This window comes from Camarhynchus parvulus, chromosome 17 (assembly GCF_901933205.1).
Source record: "Camarhynchus parvulus chromosome 17, STF_HiC, whole genome shotgun sequence".
Classification (NCBI taxonomy): Eukaryota; Metazoa; Chordata; class Aves; order Passeriformes; family Thraupidae; genus Camarhynchus; species Camarhynchus parvulus.
In genome coordinates, this window is record NC_044587.1 from 4,030,094 (window position 1) to 4,048,497 (window position 18,404).

The 18,404-nt window shown below is 47.0% G+C and overlaps 1 protein-coding gene across 2 annotated transcripts in view; it reads left to right on the forward strand.

Moving 5' to 3' along the window:
- The window catches only part of DDX31 (DEAD-box helicase 31), a 43,257-nt gene extending 25,752 nt beyond the window's left edge, over window positions 1-17,505 (forward strand). The window contains exons 18-21 of one of the 2 annotated variants that reach the window (XM_030961546.1): window positions 4,480-4,591; window positions 9,752-9,932; window positions 14,974-15,124; window positions 17,075-17,211. In XM_030961546.1, coding sequence (XP_030817406.1) covers window positions 4,480-4,591; window positions 9,752-9,932; window positions 14,974-15,124; window positions 17,075-17,080 — 450 coding nt within the window. In that variant the 3' untranslated portion in view covers window positions 17,081-17,211. Of the gene's footprint in view, window positions 1-4,479; window positions 4,592-9,751; window positions 9,933-14,973; window positions 15,125-17,074 lie in introns of both variants that reach the window. The other variant, XM_030961547.1, reaches the window with a different exon arrangement.
- The last annotated feature ends 899 nt before the right edge of the window (window positions 17,506-18,404 follow it).

Below are 18,404 nucleotides of genomic sequence, written 5' to 3' on the forward strand. Positions count from 1 at the left end.
AATATGAAACAGACTCCTTCAGGAATGACTTGAAAAACATATCAATGCAATCAAGGACTTGTTGTGTTTGATAGCTCCACGTTTATATTGCCGTGGAGGCTCTGAGTGGTCAGCTCAGAAGCTGCAGGGGCATTTCCCAATTTTCAGGAGAGTTAATCTCTGTTAAATTCCCTAAATTTGCCACATGGACAGTACAGCAAGCTGAGAGTGCAGTGGGACAGGGGGGATTGAGGAGGTGTCAGGAGGAGCTGAACCTGATCCTGTTGGGATGTTGCCATTGGAAGGAGGTTCAGCTCTGCTCTCACTCTCTGTGCTCTGAGTCATGTATATATTATAGTCCTGCACACAGGAACCTCATTATGATGCTCTTCAGTTCTCATTGCCTCAACTCAAGTCCATTATAAGTACCACATTGGAACATGTATTTTTTGGGCTTCTGTGTGCAGCCAGGGAGCAAGCTGAAGTGCCTGTAAAATGTATATTTTATATTTAGGTATATGAAATATATATGTGGCTATGTCTGGGCGTGTGAATGTTCACCTGGCTACAAAGAGAATAAATTTGATCTTTCAACTTTTATGGAGGGGGGCAAGGGGGACTTGGTGAGTTCTAGAGAAGGTGTGTGGAGGTTAGTAAAAAGTTGTTATTAAAACAAAATCCTTCATTTTGTTTTGAAGTATAATGGAAGCAGGAGATGTTAGAGCCAGGCTTTTTGGTGGGTTTCCCCATCTTTCTTTTTTTTTTTTCCTTTTTTAAGAATGAACTTTTCTACCTCAGTCTAGTCTTACTGTGGTTCAATTTTATTTTTTTTTTTCCATTATCATGTTCTCTTAATTAAATCAGAAGTTTTCAGTACTTATCCCAACCTCTCAAACCTAAAACCTGCCATCTTCATTACTGGAAGTTTCCTTTTTCTGACAGAAATCCATTAATCTTTTCCTGGTGGAGTTGGCATTTTTGGGAGTTACCCTGATGTCTCAAACTGTTTAAATAACATTACACTTTGACTTTTTTCTCTTGCATTTCTTCTTTTAGCTTACAAATAATGTTATTGTCCACACTCATTATGCCACTGGTTTGGGATCTGCCAGAACAGGTTTTTTAAGGAATCACAAAGCAGAAAAAGTTCTCCTATCCCACTGTTTCTCCATGATGGCAACAGTGCTGCTTGTTTAGCAGAGGGATGGGGATGCAGATCAAGCAAACCTCTGGGGTAGGCTTTTATCTTCGGGGTCTTTGAAAAATGTGTAAGGTCTCAAATTAATTGTCCTGTTCATCCAAACCAGGATTAAAGCTTGCCTGTGTGAGTAAAGCACATGGAATGGCTTCCATGCCCCTCCAGTAGCACTGATTTATTTGATCTGTCCAGACACTCAGTCATGGGCAGGTTTTATTTTCACAGTTTGCCTCTGAGTCAGTTTTAAATTTAGATTTTTTTTTTTTTTATTATTATTTGGGTGGGTTTTTTTTTTTTGTTTTTTAGCTGAATCTCCCTGGAAGACAGGAATCAAACACAGGGTTTTTTCATGCCCATTAGGGTGCAATTTTAAAATGAGTTCTGTCTCAAGGGTCTGAAGGGGATAAAAGACAAAGTGGAGATGGGAGGAGGGGAGAAGCTGTTTTTCAGGGACATTATGTTTCCTGCCATTTGCTTTTTTTTTTTAATATTTATATCTCTTGCACTGACCTCACACTTTGGAAATTATGCACCTAGCTTTTTATCCCTCATTTTTGTCTTACTTTTTTTTTTTTTATTTTCCCCCAGCACCAGGAAGAAGAGATGCCTCATTTTGAAACCTAAAGGGGGGAATAAGAAAAGTCCTTTGTAATATATTGCCATATTATCACTAAATCCCCTGACAGTTGTGACACAGAAGCAAGTCACCTGTCACTTAAGCTTGAGGTCTCTTTAATTTTCTCCTGGAATTCGCACCAGGCTGTCTTTAATTTGAGGCCTTTATTGGAATTCTGAAACCTTTCTGCCTCCCTGGTGCTCAGATCTATTCTGAGTGCTGTTACAGAATGTATACAATAACCAACACAGGGATTCAGAGGGGGCTGAAGCACTGTTTATTTAACACTCTGGAGGGATTTTCGTGCTTATTCGGTCCTGGCTACCCAGCTTTCAATATCGCTTTGACAACCGTTATGCCCTTCTCATTAATTTTAAACAGTTAAAACACAGGAAAAAGAGAAAAAGTTTTCATTATTAAAGTGCTTTACTTTTTAATAACAGAGGATTCTGTCCGCCAGGGGAAAGGGCAAACCTCACTAATTTCACATTCATATTAAAAAGCGCTGGGAAGGTGACACTTGGTGCTGCCAGGAGGCTGAACAAAAGGAAAGTGCCGGGGGCCGGGAGGAGCAGGCGGGGCCAGAAAGTTTTGTGTTTCACGGCAGTGGAAAGTTGGTGGTGACAACAAGGAGTGGCCACTTGGGGCAGGCAGCTGCACCTGGGGGTCACTGAACCTCTGCAGAGTCCTTGGATGGGGATGGTTTCAGCTTCAGGGCACACCTGAATTTAGAGGAATCTGTGAAAGGAGTGTCCAGAGAAGGTGAGGAGGGGTCCAGAGAGTGAATTGTGTGAGGAGCAGCTGAGGGAACTGGCTGAGCCTGGAGAAAAAGAGGTTCAGGAAAAACAACTCACAGCCAGGTGGGGTCAGGACCTGCTCCCAAAGAACAAGGACAGGAGGAGAGGACACAGCCTCAAGTGTGCCAGAAGAGGTTCAGGTGGAACATCAGGAAGAATTTCTTCACTGCAAGGGTGGTCAAGCTTTGGAATGGGCTGCCCAGGAAGGTGGTGGAGTCCCCATCCCTGGAGGTGTTCAGGAAAAACTGGATGTGGCACCCAGTGCCATGGTTTGGTTGACAAGGTGATGATCAGTCCAAGTTTGGACTCGATGATCTTGGAGGTGTTTTCTGACCTAAAAGATGCTGTGATTCTGTGAGATGGGTCATGAGCCTTTCTTGAGGGGATTGGGAGACAGCAGAGAGCAGAAACCTGGGAGAGTTGATGAGTTAAAAGAGCCAGGCTGTCCTTGGAGGGGCAGGTGGACAGTCAGTCCAGGCAGTGAGCGAGCAGGAGCTGCAGCCCCAGGTGTGTTTGCTTTGCTGAGGAATTACCTGCAATTCTGGAAGCTGTGGGATCCTGAGTTTCAGAGAGGGCACAGTGCAAATTTAAACTACATTTGAGGTCTGTTTCTGGGCACATTTGCTGTTGGGTACAGAGTGGCACATGTGGGACAGGAGAGCATTTTGTGTCAGGTGCTGGCAGCCCCCAGGGTCCCTGGGGTTTGTTTGTGGTGTCAGTGGGATGTGGCTGCTCTGGCCTGGCAGCAGTGCAGAGGAAAGAGGGGTTTGCAGCATTAGCATGCAGATCTGGCAGAGAGGAGCAGCAGGATTGCTGCCTTGGCACAGGGCTCCTCCAGAATCCCAGGAGCTGGGTGTTTGTATTGTCAGCCCTGCTGGGGTGAGGGGTCTGACCACTACCAAGTTGCTGCCTTGGATCTGGCACTCACACTTGGATGCTGGTCCCTGTCTTGAGTCTCACTGGAGAACTGTGGCCCTTTTCTGGGAGAGGTGCACATCCATGGATGCTTGGCTTTGCACTTTGCTGTCAGCTTTCCATCAAAAATTTCACTTGTTTTTCTGGTCCACATTTCCTTTCTCTGCCTGGATCCCGCAGAGAGGGAGAGAGCCTCTCTTCTCCTCCCAGTAACAGCTTGCTCCCAGGAATGTTTGTTTTCCATTTCCTGAAGTGCATCCTACAGTCTGATCCCAGGAAAGCTGGAACACGTGCAAAATTGCCCTTTTGGCCTGAGAAAGTTTATTCTGTCGTGCCTTTGGTGCAAGGGGCTTGTCCTGCTCTAGAGGAGCCAAGTGATGGCAGTTCCAGTCAAATATGATGTGTTGGCAGTCAGGAAACTTCATGTAGAAATCCATGCTGGAATTGATGAGAAGTTCATTTGGTTGCCTTTGTTCACAGCTGCTGAATTTGTCTCTTCTCTGGAGCTCGGGGGTGGTTGTGGATCTCATGGTCTCCTGCCCTGGGTGTTTTGGGGAAGGGCACAGGGGAGCTTGCAGCATCACTCTGAAACTGTTAGTGTAGGGTCTGGAGGGAGTTATTCCAAATAATTCCAATGGAAACTGGCAGTGGGATCTGGCCTGTTGTACCTGGAAGCACAAAAAAAAAAAAAGGGAAGGGAAAAGAAAAGCAAAGGAAAAAGATAGGTGATAGATGTTAGAAAACACAAAATTAAAACTGATTTGTTCTCCCCACCACACGGCGCTCACTGGCTGCTCTGACTTTAACATCTTTATCTGGATTTTTTTTTTCCTCTAGTAATATTGAGAGGATTACCTTTGTTGGCCCCTGGGTAGTTGCTGTGTGATTTTACTGTTATTAAATCTATTGTAAACTGCTTCATTATTCCTGACTCAAATTCTCTCTTTCCTCTAATCCTCCTGCCTCCCTGGTAGAAATCCTGTGGCAAGAACCCTCAGGAAGTCCGGGAGAGGGCCACAGTTCTGCAGACAAAATTTGAAAATCTCGTCCACTCCAGCGAGGGGACTGTCCAGTGGGCCAAGAAAGGTCAGTGATTTCCTTCCACTTATCCCACACGGGCTCAGAGGAGCTGCCAAGGTTTTCTTCTGGGGCACAGCATCAGGGAAAAGACGTGGAAGAAACATTTTGGGGCTGCTGGGCTCTGCAGGGGGCTGAGGCAGGCCCAGAAGGCTTTGTGGTGATATTAAATGTTAATTTCTGGCGTTCCCATATTATGTGCAAATGAGATTTAGTCTTGGCTTTCAGTGGGATTCACATCCAAGGGCTTTGACCCAATCACAGGAGTGAGTGGGTTGTGCTGGGAAGGGGATGGGTGACTTCTTCACCACATCCTGCTGCAGTTCCCATCAGATGCCTCCAGTTCACCCCAGGGGTGAATTTGAACCCTGAAAGGCAAGATGCAACCCTAACCAGTAAAAGATCTTGGATTGGAGCTGGTTGTGTGGGATGGGAGATAAAAGAGAGAGGGGCAACAACTCAGAAAAGCAGGAAGAATAAAAACTGGGATGGACTTGGTAATTGCAGCTGTGTACATGTGTGGGGTTTGGTGTGCCATCTTTTCCAAGCCATTGGCACTGAGCAGTGTAAGAGACTCTGCCCTTCTTCCTCTCAGTTTGGAAAATGGAGAGGAAGACAGATTTGGGAGAAAGATTAAAATCTTGCTGGGGATGTGGTAGGAAAAGAAACACCAAACTGTCCCCTAAGAGGAGCCATAAAGGTGGTGCAGAGTAGGCACTGTGAGAAGTCAGGCCCAGAGCTCCTGGGCACTTACTGGGAATTTGACTCTGAGTTACAAGTCCACAAAATGCAAACCCTTTATGAAAGAGACTAAGCCATTCTTGCTCACAGGATTTAGGACTGGAGCCTCTCCCCTTTTTTTGAGTCTCGTCTTTCGACATCTCCCTTCCTGATTGTTTTCTTTTTTACCTCATTGCTCTGAGTCAAGCCCTGCTCTCTCAGCTTGTGTAGAAGTTATTTCAGTTCTGCAGCATTTCCAGTTTAAGATGAATTTTAATTTCATTTAAGATGAATTTTAATTTCATAATTAATTTAATTTCCAGTTTAAGATTAATTTTAATTCATCCAGTGAGATGAATTTGAATTGTCTGCATCATTCCTGTTTACCATTCTGTGTACCTGCTGTGTGCACCTGCATACAGATGTGGGACAGGTGAAATCACCTGAAATCACCTTCCAAGGGGGCCAAAACCATATGGGGAAATTGCTCTTGGAGTTGTACAAAGTTTGGAGAAACTGGAGAAGGAGAGGCTGTTTTCAATACAAAAATGAATTTCAGCATGAAAATTGTTAGGAATTTTGAGAAGTGATCATTCAGGAGATCAAGGTACTGTTTATTTCTGAAAGTTGTACTCCCTTCTCAGGTGATGACACAGTCCAGAGTATCTCCTGTGACTATCTGCTTACCCCAGTTATTCTGCATGCTTTTGATTATGTGTGGTTGTATTGAGGGGCGAAGGATTTGAAATTCTGCTGTTTCACTCTTTGCTCTCTCCCCACCACTGCACATCCCTGGGCTGAAATCTCACTCTACCTCCAGCAGTTGCAGGGCTGATTTCAGTTCCTTGGGGTTTTCAAACACCTTCCTCCTGCAGTGAAAGTGTTGGAATTGCTACACAAGCAGCTTGCACCCATTTTCACATGTGTGGTGCAGTTTTGTAGCTGCTCTTTTAAATCCACCATCTCAAAACATCTGACTAAAACAATCATAATCCTTCATTCTGCATGGATGAGCTTCTTGCTGCTCCCTTGGGATTTCTTGTACCCCATGCAAACTTCTAACCTGAAATGCCTGTGACAGGAACAACCAGAGAATAACTCTGGTCACACCTAAAAAACCTCTGTGGTTCCTTTCTAGCCAGTGTCACTGTGCACACACTTGTTGCTGACCTCAGCATGAATAACTTCTTTAGCCACAGAAAAGAAGCGCAGAAAATACATCAGGAAGTGCTGAAATGTTGTGCATCCCGTTTATCTTGTAGAGGAGCACTCCACCTCTTTTTCCAACTCTGCTATCTACATATGCAAATTTTCCACTGCTGAGTGGCTTCCATAAGCCCCTCTTCCTCCCCTCTGAGCCAGGCATCATGAATAATTAACATGGCAGCTGGCTTTTGCTTTCATGGCAGACAGTCAATTGGAAACTGTGCCAGAGATGCATTTGTTTCTCTCTCTTTTTCTGTTTTTCCCCATTTTCTGACCCAGTCAATGTTAATAAGCAGTGTTTGCGCTGCAGCCTGCTTTCCAAAGGCGAGTGGCTCCCTGCCCGCTCTCCCCTTCTGCCTCTGCCTCCCGTGCTTTTCACACTCAAATCAAATGGTTCAGGGAAGGTGCTGCCCTTCAAACTTGATTGACTGATCAGCAGTGAGATGGGTGGGAGGAGGGGTCTGCCTGGGCCCTGCTACCTGGAGGATGAACCTCAGCAAGAGTGGAGCCCCTTTTTAGGAGTGGAGGATGCTCATCCCGAGGCTTTGCTTGGTGATGGGTGCTTCATTTTGGAGCTGTGGGGCAGAAGGAGCTCAGGAGACTGATCCTGTGTGCCCCTGAGTTACAGAGAGGGTAAGGAAGCAAACCCTGCTTTCCTCCTCCTCGCTTCCCACTTTTACAGCCAGCAGTTGAGCATTTTGCCTCCTCCTTTCTGTCCTCAGCACCTGTGTGTGGGGAGGCAGGGCAGAGTCACGGGAGCCCAGGGCTGTGGCACAATGCTCAAATCCGTGGTGGTTTTGGTGCATCCTTCCCTCCTGCTCCCAGCTGCTCTGGCAAAGTGCCTCCCAGTTTATCCAGCCCTGCTGGGGCCATGCCCTGGGGCCAGTGCTGAGAGCCTGGTGAACAGGTTATGTCACCTGTCTCCCTTTCATATCCCATTACCCTCTCATCCCCTGTTTAAAATAACAACAAACCAGCCCATCTAACCCCCATCATTTTTTATTTTTTTGGCTTTTTTCTTTTCTTCCTTTGATTTTCCACACTTACTTTTCCTGGAGAAAAAATGGAGATGCAGGGGTGCAAAGGACCAATCTAAATCCTCTGTCTTACATGAGCACAAGTCCAAATCCCACTCCAAGCCAGTACATGTTACCTTAGACTTGTGTTGGTGTGGTAAAAACTCTCAACAGCTCAGACAGTTTGTTCCTGTGGCATCAAGGTAAGGAACCCTGTACATGAATTATGGCCTGACCAGCACTGTTACCAGTCTTTGTGAGTTGTTTTCCTAAAGCTCTGTCTCTTTGATCACAAAATCATAAAAGAATTTCAACTTAAAAAAAAAAAAATCCAATAAACCATTCAGTATCTGGCCACTCTAATTGCACATAAAAGCCAGAAAACATGACTCTGGCAACACTGAGAGGTCTAAAGACCTGATAGTAAAGATTTTAAAAAGAATCTCATCCACAAAGGTCTTCATATCAATCTCTTGGGTGCTGTAATGAACATCTCAGCTCTGAGCTGCTCGGAGGTGAGGCAGTTTCCTGGGCTGGCTCTGTGACCTGCAGCTCTCAGCTCAGCTCTGGGTTCGTGCCTTGCAGCTCTCCCTGCTTTTGTGTGCTCTGGCTCACAGCTGGGTCTGGCAGATGTCTGTCAGGACTTGGGGAAGAGGGGAGCCTTTGACACTTTTGATTTTCTAATTCTGATTTGGGGAGTTGGTACCAGCAGCTTTTCCTCTCTGCACGGCTGTGGGAGGTGAGCTCAGCCTTCATAATAACAGGATCTTTAGTATCAGCCATTTCAAATGCTGTGAGGCAGACAGCTGTATTAGCTCCAATGGGACTGAATTCAAAGCAAGAGCAAGTTCCTGTTGTTCCCTTTGAAGAGTTACACCTTCTCATAGGTGAATTTGACCAATAACTTTATGAAAAAAAAAAAGCAGCAGAACAGGAGTTGTGAGAGCATTTGAGCTGGTTTATAAGCCCTCAGAAGGATGGCCTTCAGACAGGAGACTGAGACAGTATTTGGAATTTAGCATTCTCTTTTTTGGGAAAACACAGGTCTCCTGGTGCTCAGAAGCCTCTAAAAGAGCAGCATTGTGAAATTGGGAAGAAGGTGCAAAAAACTCAATCTTTTCTTCTCATCGATTGGGAAAAGGAGTTCGCTTTGCTCAGTAAACAGAGCTTTGATGGATTCCCTGGGTCCTTCCAGGAGCTGATCTGCTAAAATGACATTTTTATTACTGTTCATAAACTCCAATCTCCGGCTGCTGCCAAGAGATTAGACATAAGCTGTGGGCAAACTTGCTGGTCCGGTGGCTCAACAGGCAAGGGCAGGAGAGGTGAGAGTTTAGAGCTCACCGCTGGCGGGAGTGAGAGGGAGAGGAAGATGGAAGAGGTGCTTTGGACTGAGGGCTGGGGGGCCACAGGAGGTTTAGCAAGCAGGGGATTGAGGGGAGGCATTTTCTGAGCTGCAGTTTCCTTCCTGGAAGTCCCTCTATTCCCAGAGCAGGGGCCAGCCCGGGTGTAGTGAACGTTCTGGGGGTGGGGAGGAGCAGAGGTAGTGCTCATATTAGTGGATGATATGAGCACTGATTGTCTTTAGAGCAATGAGCCCTGAGGGAAGGGCATTACAGGAATATAAAGATGGGAAGGGAAATTTGCACACAGTTCTATTATTTTTCCCTTTTGAGAAGGTGAGCTCTGTTCTCAGTGTGCTGATGAGTCAGGAAATCCATCCAGCTCTCAGATATTTATAAGGGACTAGCTGGTAACTGGTGAAAAATGCATGGACTACTGGGACTCTAATATCAGAGGAGTCTTCCTGTGCCATCTCCATGCTTCTCTTTCTTCATCCCTGCATCCCTGTTCCCACTCTCCTCTTATCTGCTGCCACTCAGTATCAATGACTCTTGAGAGAAATGCCACAAATTCACCTTTTGTGGCCAGAGGAGCAGCCTTGCAGGAGCCAAACCCAGTGCAATTCAATGGAGCTTTGTTTCAGTTCCTAACACCTCCCCAGCACCTACCTTCACCTTTTGGGATTGTACCAGTGCTGTGCAACCTTCACAGGTTTTTAACATGCCAACCTTTTCTGCCAGCTGCTGACCAGAAGGTGTCCCAAAGGAGCAGCCCCATGTCCTTTCAGCTGAAACAGCTGAATCTTTAAGTGTGTATATATATATATATGTATATAAAAATGCAGCAGCAAACAGAATTCACTGGTGTTTTTCCTTCCCCTCAGCACTGCAGTCTTTCCTTTGTGCCTATACCACCTATCCCAAGGACCTCAAGCACATCTTCCACATCAAATCTCTCCACCTGGGCCACGTGGCCAAGAGCTTTGGGCTGAGAGATGCCCCCCAGAACCTGACTGCTCTTCCAACTGCAGGCTCAAAGAGGAAAACCAAACCAAAGCCAAAAAGGTAGGTCAGCCTGATGTTCCTGAGCTGTGCTGTGCTTTGCTCCTCAAGGTGGTTGGGCTTGCTCCAGGAATCGTGTGTAAAAAAAGCAGATCTGTTGGTAGAAATGATCCCTCTGCAAACCTGGAGGTGTGAGTAGCTCTGGGAAAAGAATTTCTGCAAAATCCTGTGGGATCTCTCCTGAGGATAGTCTGCAGCAAGCCCAGAGTTCAGCTCTATCCCCTCTGGTGTGTGCTCAGGGCTGTTCTGGGTCCTCCTGTTCCGTGCAAGGAGCTGGAGACTCCCTGGTGCTGGTGGAGGAGCCCTGGCCCCTCTTCTGTGCCTGCAGGGGAGCTGAAGGTGCTCAGTGCATCTGATCCTGGCTGCTCTGAGTTGGTTCAGGACAGAAAATCCTCTCTTTTGGGATCACAGTGCTGAGGACATGCTCTCTTCCCCAGTGCAATGGCAGGATCCAGAAAAATCATTGCAATAATTCAAAGGAGGAAAATCTTTTTTCTTAATCAGCATCAATTGTGACTTTTTCCGTGTAATTGTTGCTACAAACCCTGTTAGCAAACCTTAGCCATGTAATTAAAGCACTAATCCACATAATTGTTCCAGGGCTGGGCACTTCTCTTGCACATGCACCTATCCTGTGAAAAGAAAAAAAACATGCGAGGGGAAGGGATTTGAAAATAAAAAGTTGGAGCCTGCATTGTCCTGCTTTCAGCAGCCACCAGGGACAGGCCACTGCTCTGCCTCCTGCTCCAGCTGACCCTCCTCAGCAGATGGGCAACAGGATGGGAATGCCCCTGTGAGCAGGGGATTTAAGGGAGCTTTATTTCGGGAAGAATAGCCTGATTAGCTGATAAAGAGCATGTAAGATGGTATGGGGTGGGCTTTGATGTCTTGCTGGCCCAGCAGGGTGTCAAGCTATGAGTGACAGTAGCGTGTCACAGGATTACTTGGCCTGTAACAATGCCTCTCTCTGTTCCTGTGATGTTGCTACTCTGTTAGAGCTACTTCTTCCCTTGTTACAAACCTCTTTTAGATGGGGGTTCCTCCTCCCCAAGTCTTCATCCCATTAGAGCACAGACAAGCTCAAGATACAGTAGGTATTTGCACACAGGAGCTGTGGGGCTGGGGGATGTGGAGGTGTTGGAACAAATGGTCTGAGAGTGATTTGAGAGCTCATTTGCACGTGGATCACAGAACTGCTGCTCTAGGAAAGTGGGCAGACTTTGCACAGCTCTGTCACAGCTCAAGCTCCAGATTTCAAATCCGGGAGCATCTGCAAAGTTAAGACCCTGTAAAAAAATAGCCAAAGTTGTGATGTGCAACAGTTGTTCCTGCCTGTGAAACTTAGCTTTTATCAGCTTTCTCTGTGTGTGCTTAAAAAAATAAATACATAAAGGGAGAGGGTATATTAGTATTTATAGGATAGTTTAGAAAAAGTGAATATTGATTCAAATTCAGTCTGCACTTGCATAAATCCAAGATTATGCTATTAACTTAGAGAATTGCTCTTGATTTCACACTGACAAAGCAGAAAGCAAAACTTAGCCCACCATTTAGAAGACAAATGGTTTCTAATTGTAAAATGCAAGGCTTGAAATTATAACAGCACAGTCACAGAGCAATCTTTTTAATTATATTTCTCACATGATGCTGTGAGTGTTGGTTGTCGTATTACACATTGTCTCCCAACATCTGATACTGGTTTTTAATCAGGCTGCTCACTAAAGCCTCATCTCTCAGCACCTGCCTAGAGAATAAAGAGCAGGCACTCCAGGTTGAAAGTGGGGTAAAGGCAATCATTAAATGTTTCCTTAAGAGGACAAAGAAAACTTTTCATTTCTTTTGAAGTCTCCTTTTGTGCTTGGCGCCTCCTTGGAGAGCCTGCTGGGGGAAGGTGAGACAGTGAGAGGGAGCAGCCAGGTGTGTGATGTTTCAGTGCTGAAATGTGGGAGCAGCCCTCTCCTCGTTGCCCACGTCAACTTCCATGCATTTTTCAGAGGTCTTTGTGCAAACCAGCTGTCCCCTTAGCTGGAGTGCATCTTGCAAAACCCGATCTGAAGACGGAAAAATAATTGCCGGCGCTGTTTGCAGAAAGTTGCAATGCCGTGTTGAGGTGAGAGATGAGCGCAAGAACCAGATACTGCATATTGAATTACAGTACATCAGCTTAGTCAGTGTCTGGGCTCATGCTTTGACTGCAGGCTGGAGGCAAGGAAGCTGATCCCACCTCCACTGAGGGATTAGCTGTCCTTGCTTCGCCTGGAGTCGCAGCACGCCGAGGAAGTGGCTGACAGGCCAGATAGATTTGTCTTTTGACTCCTTCACAATGCACATGCCACAGACCCACTGCCATTCCACCATGCATCCCTGTGCTGCTCAGGCTTTTGCATTCTGGATCAACTGAGGGCCCGCTTTCCCTTTGAAATCAGTGTGTGCCCCCAAAGGCTTTCACTGCAGTGAGCAGTTGCAACTTAATTTGGCTTTTTTGTGAGTTGAAGCCATCAGAAAGCAAGGTGACTCTTTAGTTCAGCTGATTCTGGGGAACTCCCTGCTACAGGAATTTCTGATGCAAGAAATGCTCAGAAGGATTGATTTTACTTATGAGTATCAAGAATTTCTACAGCATATGCAAAAAGTGATCTAAAAACACAGGTGAAAACCCCTTCGTGCTTCAGAGTTTAAGTCCAACCCTCAAGTGAAATGGGATCAGGGAGAGGAGTTTGAGAGCACTGCTGTACATCATTATCACAGTGCCATTGCTCTGATGTGGAGATGGGCATGGCCTGGAGGCTTTGGCTGCAGGATCATTGTGTTAATTCATTCTTCAGCATGGTCAGATAGAATCAGACAGCTCCTGGGAAACAGACCTTGTAGCCCTGTGTCCTCCACGTGGCCAGGGCAGCACTTTCCTTTGGGTGCCTTTTACCTTCTCTCCTCCCTCACATCCTTAGTTCCACTTTTAAACATCTTGGCATTGACAATTTTTGAAAAAATGCAGGGCTTGTGACTCAAGGCTGCAGCTGGGCCTCCCTGCACAGCAATTGTCTCATCATTAGAAGCACTTTGCTTGCCAGTTTTTATGTGCACATTTAGAGCTTTCCTGATATCACTTAATTAGTCAAAATGCAGCTTTGGAATTCTGCCCACTGGGAATTTCACTTTGGGCAGTCTGCTCTAGAAAGCCAAACTGGAGCTCAGGTAAGAGCATGGGCAAATGGAGCCAAAAATGAGAGTAAGAGAGACATGGCTGCTGTGAAAGGAAACATCCCCATCACTCTTCATTAAGGCAGTTCAGGGACACAGGTGAGTCCTGGCTACCACATCATGATGTTATAAAAGAAATCCTCTTATGAAATTGAAGTTTTATAGTTGTAAAATCCATCTGATTGTTTCCTGCATACAGCAGTGCCCTTTATTACTGTCCTGTTCCACTGTGGCTGCAGCACAGAGCCTTTGCTCCATCTCCAATCAAGTTAACTGTGCTTGCCCACAGAGCTGGAAAACCTCTGTGCTGGGGGCTGTGCACCAAAAATTGTCATCTCTCTCTAATTGAAATATATTCTGTCCTCTAGGCTGGGAAAGGGCCTGACAGAAGCAAGAATCCTGGGGGGATCCCAGCCTCCCAGTGCTGCTTTTGTCCTTTTTCCATAGGGTGAAGACCAAGGGGTGGCAGTGAAAGTGAGACTGGGGTTTCTGTGTGGCTGCAATGCATTGGACTTCAGTAGGGCAAGGTGGGCTTTGCAGCTCAGCACACCCCAGTGTGGAGACCACCCTGCCCTGAGTGTTCTGGAACAGGCCTGGTGCTCATTCTGGCTGGGTAATAATTTTCCTTGATCTTCTCAAGCGTCTGCATCAGCTGGGAGCAGAGGACCTGGGCCATCTGTTGACCTGTCGAGAGCAGTGGAGGATTGCTGATGGATTTCTTGCCCCCACTCTGCAAAAACAACAGCAGCAAAACCAACCCAAACAGGGTTGCATTGGCTGCAGATGGTTCATCCAATGCTCTAAGTAGGAAAAGCAGGTGTTGCAGCAGCCTTGGCCCAGAGGTAACCCAGCTCTGCTGCTGGCACAGTGTCAAGGAGCTGTTGGAGATGCTGTCAGGCAGATTGATGGTGCAATCCACGTTGAAATGTTTTCTGATAAATGGAACGGCCTCCTCGGGTCTCTCCAAAGACACACCATGAGTTCTGGGACTGTGTGTCAGAACTTCATCCTCCTCCTGCCTCAGCTGGAGCAATTTGGGAGCCTTTGGATGCTGCAGATGCTGGGAGTTGGTTAAAGGTCACTACACCTGTGCACTGCACTGCAGCAGCATCTCACACAGCAAGACAAAGGAACGGGCAGTGATGCCAGCCAGGTTGAGAGGCACCTCCAAGAACAAGCTCACTCACACTGAGGTGAAAGATGAGCAGAGGCATCTTCTGAGCCAGCAGAAGGAGATCAGTCCAAAGCATTCAGATTTCCTCAGAGATGGAGGGTTGGGCAGCACCAGCATCCCTGAGATCCCTGTGGCTGCCAGGTGGGGAAGGGGAGCAGCAGGCTGGGAACTGTAATTGGATGTAGAAGGGAGCTGAAGCAGAGGAGAGAAGGATTTTACTCTTTCCTTCACTGGACACTTTTTCTTCCAGATGTTCCTCTCCTGCCTTTTCATCATTCAGTGGTGTATTTAGCAAGATTCACAAGTTTCTCATGTTTAAACAGTGTTTACATCCCAGTTTTCTGAAGGAGAACAGATTATTTTTTTTTTGTCTTTAAAACTTTGGCCTGGTCTTTTCCAGCCTTTGAGGAGATAAAGTCATCTGGGGACAGTTCCTCTTTGTCCTTATTGTCTCTCTGCTGAGGGTCTTGGTACCAGCTTTTGTGAGGTTGCAGCTTCATTACAGATGTGCACAGGCAGCTCTGAACCTGAGTCTTTTATTCCTTGCTCTCAGTATACCATGATCCCTAGACATGAGATCACAGCAAGAGATGCTCATCACCCATGTGCTTATCCAGTGATGGGAACATGGGTTCTGTCTGTGTTGCAAATGCATCTTTGCATTTACAGCTCTTCTGTGAAGCTTTTTGCCACAGTATCACCACACAGCTCCCTTAAATTAACATCCCACCAGCTCTCAGCACCAGGGAAAGCACAGGGAGCTGGGAGAATGGACATGGAGGCCAAAGAGATTAAAAACCTCGCCCACGGATGCTCAGGGGTGAGTGATAAGGTCTTGCTCATTCTCCTGGGCTTTGTCTCATACCCTTGGTGAGGGAAGGTGCCCTGTGGTTATCTTGCTGCTCCCAGAGACTGTCACCAGTTGGGCAGAGAGGGGAATTTACAGCTTTACAGCAGGAATCAGGGCTCCTGAGCTGGTGCAGTTTCCTGGTGTGCTGTCACTGCAGGCTGCTTTCCTGTAGCTCCTCCATCTCATGGTTACACAGGGCCTTGACAGCTGCTTTTCTTCTGTGATGAGTGAGCACAGGTTCCACAGCACAACTCCATTGATTTTTGTGGCCCTGGGTTAGAGGGAGAGAGCTCCCTTTTCCCTGCATCCCTGCTTTTCTGTGTACAGCTGATCACCTCAGCAGGGAGTATTGATTTACTAATTGGGCAGCAATTTCACCTGATTGATAATAAAGTGTTGGACAACCTCCCTGCTGAGCTGCAGCTCAGCCCTGCAGCTACTGGTGGATTCCTTGTCCTCCTGCAGCAGAGAGTTCCCTGTTGTTAAGTAAACTGGTGTGTTGCTTGGAAACCCAGGAATTACTGTAGGAAATGCTTGGAGACAACAATCAAAGTGTCAGATAGGAACTTCAGCCACTGGTGGAGGGGGCTGAGCAGAGGATGCCCCTGCACAGGCTGTGGGAAGGGAGCAAAAAACACCCCAGGCAGCCAGGAGTTCACTTCCCTTGTCCTCCCTGGGTGTTTGAATGCCTTGAGCCATTGCTGCAGCCAGAATTTCTTCCTTCTCTTCAACACCCAGCATGGGTTTGGGCACCTGAAGGTACTTTGAGGTGTCACCTTTAGGATTGCTGAGTCCCTGTGTTGTCAGCAAAGCTCTCTGGGGCTGCTGTTCAGTTCAGTTCCCTCATGTGCAGAGGGACAGACAGGTTTCTGTTGTGTTTTTCTGGGAAACAAGTGAGATCTGTTACAGGTCCTTACCAGAACTTGCTCAGAGAGGTCACCCAGGAGCTGTTCAGGGCCAGGCTGGAAGGGGCTCAGGTTAGACCTGGTCTAGGGAAAGGAATGAGGGGATGTTTAGGGTCCTTTCCAACCCAAACCGGGCTGTGACACTGTGGTGATGAGGAGGAGGGTGGGAGATGCCAACCCCAGTAGCTGTGGCCACCCTGTTGTGCCCAGGACCATGGGAATGAGCTAGGGAATGACTGATCCTGCACCCAAGAAATTGTGTTTTAAATAACTGAGGGTGAGCTTTGCCCAAGGTTATAGAGCAGGACAGTGGCAGAACTCATGGTGGGAAAATACTGAGTGGGTTTTTATATTTACAGCTGGCAGTTTAGGGCTGCAGGGACATCCATATTGGAGTTTGGTGGCCATGCAAAATGCAGCTACTCTTGCAAAAGGCAGTCTCTGGAGAGGGAGGCTGTGAGGTGCATGGGATGGCTGCAGGACACTGCAAGAAAAGAAAATCTGTTGGATTTAGACTCATGACATTCTAATTTTCCTCTGGTTTGTTTGGGAGGGGTTGTGGATTTAAGCTCTGTTTATAAAATGTTTCCATTGTTCAATGTCATTGGGCTGATAGGTTGTTTTGGTATTATTATTATTATTATTATTATTATTATTATTATTATTATTATTATTATTAATTATTATTATTATTATTATTTCCAAACTGCTGTGTCACCTCATTCATCAGCCTTCAGGCACACAAGCTTCCCTCCTTCTCCCCACCACCCCTGCAAGAGCATTTGTACAGAACAAAGGCTTGCTTTGAAAAACGCCGTGATATTTTGCCACCTTTGTGGAAACCTGTCACAACAAAACCTAATTTTGCATGAGGCAGAATTTCAAATCAAGCCTCAAGGAAAGGGAGCTGCTCCTTCTCTAATGTGCAACTGTCAGTGGCGTTGCAGGAACCCACCCAGCAGGAGAAGGGGTTCTGAATTCCTGAATTGAATTGCTCTGCTCTTCCCCTGCCCAGGTCTGAGCTGCTCAAGAAGACCCACAGCAAACGCCGCCTTGCTGAGCTCCTGTGCTCTGAATATTCCAGTGGGATGGACACTGCTGGAGCCAAGGTCAAGAAGAAGAAGAAAAAGCAGAGAAAAGCTGGCAACCAGCAGATTCCAGCATAAGCCAGGCCCTTCCAGTCTTTGGCTGTAAAAGCTGCTTGAGTGCCTCAGCCGGGGGTCAGGGTGACCTGCCAAAGCAGCTGAGGAGTGTTTCAATTTATCAGGCAAGTGTGGGAGGGATCCTGGGGATCTTGGCCTCCTCCCCTTCATTCCATAGGTCCAAGTGGAATGGAATCTGGGCGTGTCCTGTTGCACTGCTGCAGTTCAATGTGGCCTCCTGAAGATGCGCCGTGTTCCTGAGATGGTTTTTTAGCAAGAAAAATAAAAAAAAGGTTAAATGTGATTTTCAGAGAAACGTGATGTGTGTGCAACATAGAAGTGAGACAAGTTTGGGCAGGCAGGAGGTGCTTTTCTCTCTAAGGAGCACTCCACAATCCCTTCACTTGCTGTTTCCAGCCAGGTAAGCATGGCAGGGGAGGAGCACCATGGAGAGGGAAATCTGCCCTGTGCCCTGTCACTGCACAGGGAGCACTTCTGCTCCTGTCTCAGGCAATGAAGCCACACTGCTGCCACCTCCTCTCCTGTCCTCTGTGCCCTGGGCAGGGTCTGTCCCTGGTCACTGTTAGTCACAATTGCCACCTGCAGGGATGCCAGTGGCAGGGTTGTGCAGAGCTCTTCAGTGCAGTGACACACAGTCCCTTTGGGGCAGTGCTCATGGGCACAGAACTCCCTGTCAGAGCTCCTGGGGACAAACATTGTCACTGTGGGAAGGAGCCAGAGTGGAATCCAGCAGTCTCCAAACTTCTCCTTGCCTGCAGCATGTTGTCATTCCTGATTATGTAACACAGAGGGAGTCTGAGATGTCTCACCTCTCTGAACATTAAAGCCTTTGCAGATTCTTGCAAACCCTTGCCAGTCGTGACCCAGCCTTTTGGGGTTCTCTGCCTTGCCTGGGCCTGTTTGGGCTAATGGATTTCACTTCTTGCTTTTCCCATTTGCCATCCATCTTGTTCCCATCAGAGAACTGGGACTCTGGGAAAAGGGATGCAGGATGGCCCCAGTGTGCTGAGACTGGCACTTGTTCACCAGAGTCTGTGAAATGAAACCCAAACTTTTCCACTGTGGGTGGGAAAATGCCCCCAAAGCCTGCAGGAGATTTCCCTACAGGTGAGCCCCCACCTGTCCCTCCCTCTGCTTCTTCCAGCCCCTCCTAGAGCACAAGCACCAAGCAGGGCAGGGGTG